Raw genomic sequence first — 1999 nt, forward strand, 5'->3', positions numbered from 1 at the left:
TGCAGAGCTTGTTAAAATCCCAGTAGACTAAGACATTTCTGGTGATGGGCAGGAAGAGACACACACCCCCACCCACTCTGTGTGATGCTCACTAGTGAGCATCCGTCCCCTACCTTCCATCCCTCTGTCTCCCAGAGGTAACAGATAAAAGGTCTAAATCCAAGATAATGACCCTGCTAGCCATGAACCCCTTAGGGTTCCATGCAGCCAGCTTGCTATCTTCCTCAGGTGGATAAAGTGGAGAGGTTCAAGCACACTCAGAGTACCAAGGACAGCCTGCACGCCAAGTACAACACTGCCACCTGCAGCACTGTGGTGGGCGACGACCAGTGGGGCCACCTCCAGGTGGATGCCACCTCCCTCTTCCTCCTGTTTCTGGCCCAGATGACAGCCTCCGGTGAGCCAGGCCTGATGGAGCCCATTGAACTGGGAGTGACCATCCAGAAGGGGGCGGGGAGGGGCAGGCATTGACCAGTATTCAAAATAAGCTGCTTTTTTGCATTACATTATGTGCCCTGATTCTGTGGCTCTGTTGACAGTCAGCCTCCTGAGCCCTCGCGGGACCAGGGCTGTTGCGCCTGCTCTGTGCACCAAGTGGCCTTGAGTTAGGCCACTTAGCTGCTGTGTTGCAGAGCTGTTCCCTTCAGTCCCGTAAATTCATGCTCCTGGGTTAAAGGCTTTGCATTTATTTCAGACTGCAAATGTGAAACTCCAAAAATTGGAGAAATCAGGAAATAGTGTTCTGGCTTTGTGAATAAACCTGAAACTTGAAAAGGACATTTTGGTTATGAAAGTTAAGATGAGCTCACTGTAGATGGTTTGGAAAATATAATGAAAAAATCTCACTGATAATTTTCATTTGAATGTGTCTCCTCCAGGTTTTTTTTCCACTGTATTTTAAAAAACATATTTCAGGTCATATGGTATGCATATAGTGTTTTTATTACATAGCATTTTAACTTAAGCATTTCCCCCATAATATTAAAGGTGTTCATAAACAATTTTAGTGACTTTACCAATGGATATTCCATAATTAAACTATTCCTTTATTCTTCTGTTTGTTTGTTTACCTATCATAACTGTATTGCAATACAAACTTTGACCCTCATATTTATTTGCTTCCTTCTCTTAGTTTGATATCATTCAAAGGCTATTTATACTCATTGCCAAATTGTTTGCAGAACAGTTTACCAGTTTGGAGAAGGAAATGGCAACCCACTCCAGTATTCTTGCCTGGAAAATCCATGGACAGAGGAGCCTGGTAGGCTAAATAGCCCATGGGGTCGCAAAGAGTCGGACATGACTGAACGACTTCACTTGCATTTTCTTTTTTACTTTACCAGTTAACCACGCTCCCCCAGTGATGTAAGAGTACATATCTTACCCACACCAGTTTCAAGAATTCATACTTTACATGTATTTGTCATAACCAGCTGTACATTCAAGCCTGCTCTCCTGGTTATTGCCTGCTTCGGTACATGGGTGCTCCTCCTGGGCAGGTGCTGGGAGCTGGCCTTTCCATGAGTTGAAGAGCCATTGCCTGTGGTTGGGGGCTCTCCTTTCCCAACCTGGCCATTGGGGGAAAATACCCACCCTGTGCTTTACTCAAGGATAAGACAGTGGTTATGCTGGGCTAAAATGCAGGCTCTGTGGAATCTTCTCTGCACAAATCCCACACGTATATGAAGGCCCCACATCTCTTTCAATCATTTCTCCTCCTAGGCACACAGACAAAAGTGGAACCATTCTTATCTTCCATTGTTCCTTGGCTCCCTCCTTCATTCCCTCCCTTCTGTCCTCACTCTTTCCTTCCCTCATTCCTTATTTTCCTCCCTACTTTCTATCTTGCCTCTCTCCTTCCTTTCTACTTTCCTTCCTTCATCCTGTCACCCCCTCCTTTTCCCTCCTTCCTTCCATCCCTCCTTCTTTCTTCCCTCCCTCCCTCCTCCTCCTCTCTCTCTCCTCTCTCTCTCTCTCTCTCTCTCTCTCTCTCTCTCTC

The 1999-nt window shown here is 45.9% G+C and overlaps 1 protein-coding gene across 1 annotated transcript in view; it reads left to right on the forward strand.

The window, feature by feature from the left end:
• LOC104995021 (phosphorylase b kinase regulatory subunit alpha, liver isoform-like) overlaps window positions 1-1999 on the forward strand; it is a gene marked incomplete at both ends in the record, with an annotated part of 12743 nt that overhangs the window by 4300 nt on the left and 6444 nt on the right. The window contains one exon of the mRNA XM_010848738.1: window positions 229-397. Coding sequence (XP_010847040.1) covers window positions 229-397 — 169 coding nt within the window. The remainder of the gene's footprint in view (window positions 1-228; window positions 398-1999) is intronic.

The sequence above is a fragment of the Bison bison genome, unplaced genomic scaffold (assembly GCF_000754665.1).
Source record: "Bison bison bison isolate TAMUID 2011002044 unplaced genomic scaffold, Bison_UMD1.0 scf7180017850485, whole genome shotgun sequence".
NCBI classification, from domain to species: Eukaryota; Metazoa; Chordata; class Mammalia; order Artiodactyla; family Bovidae; genus Bison; species Bison bison.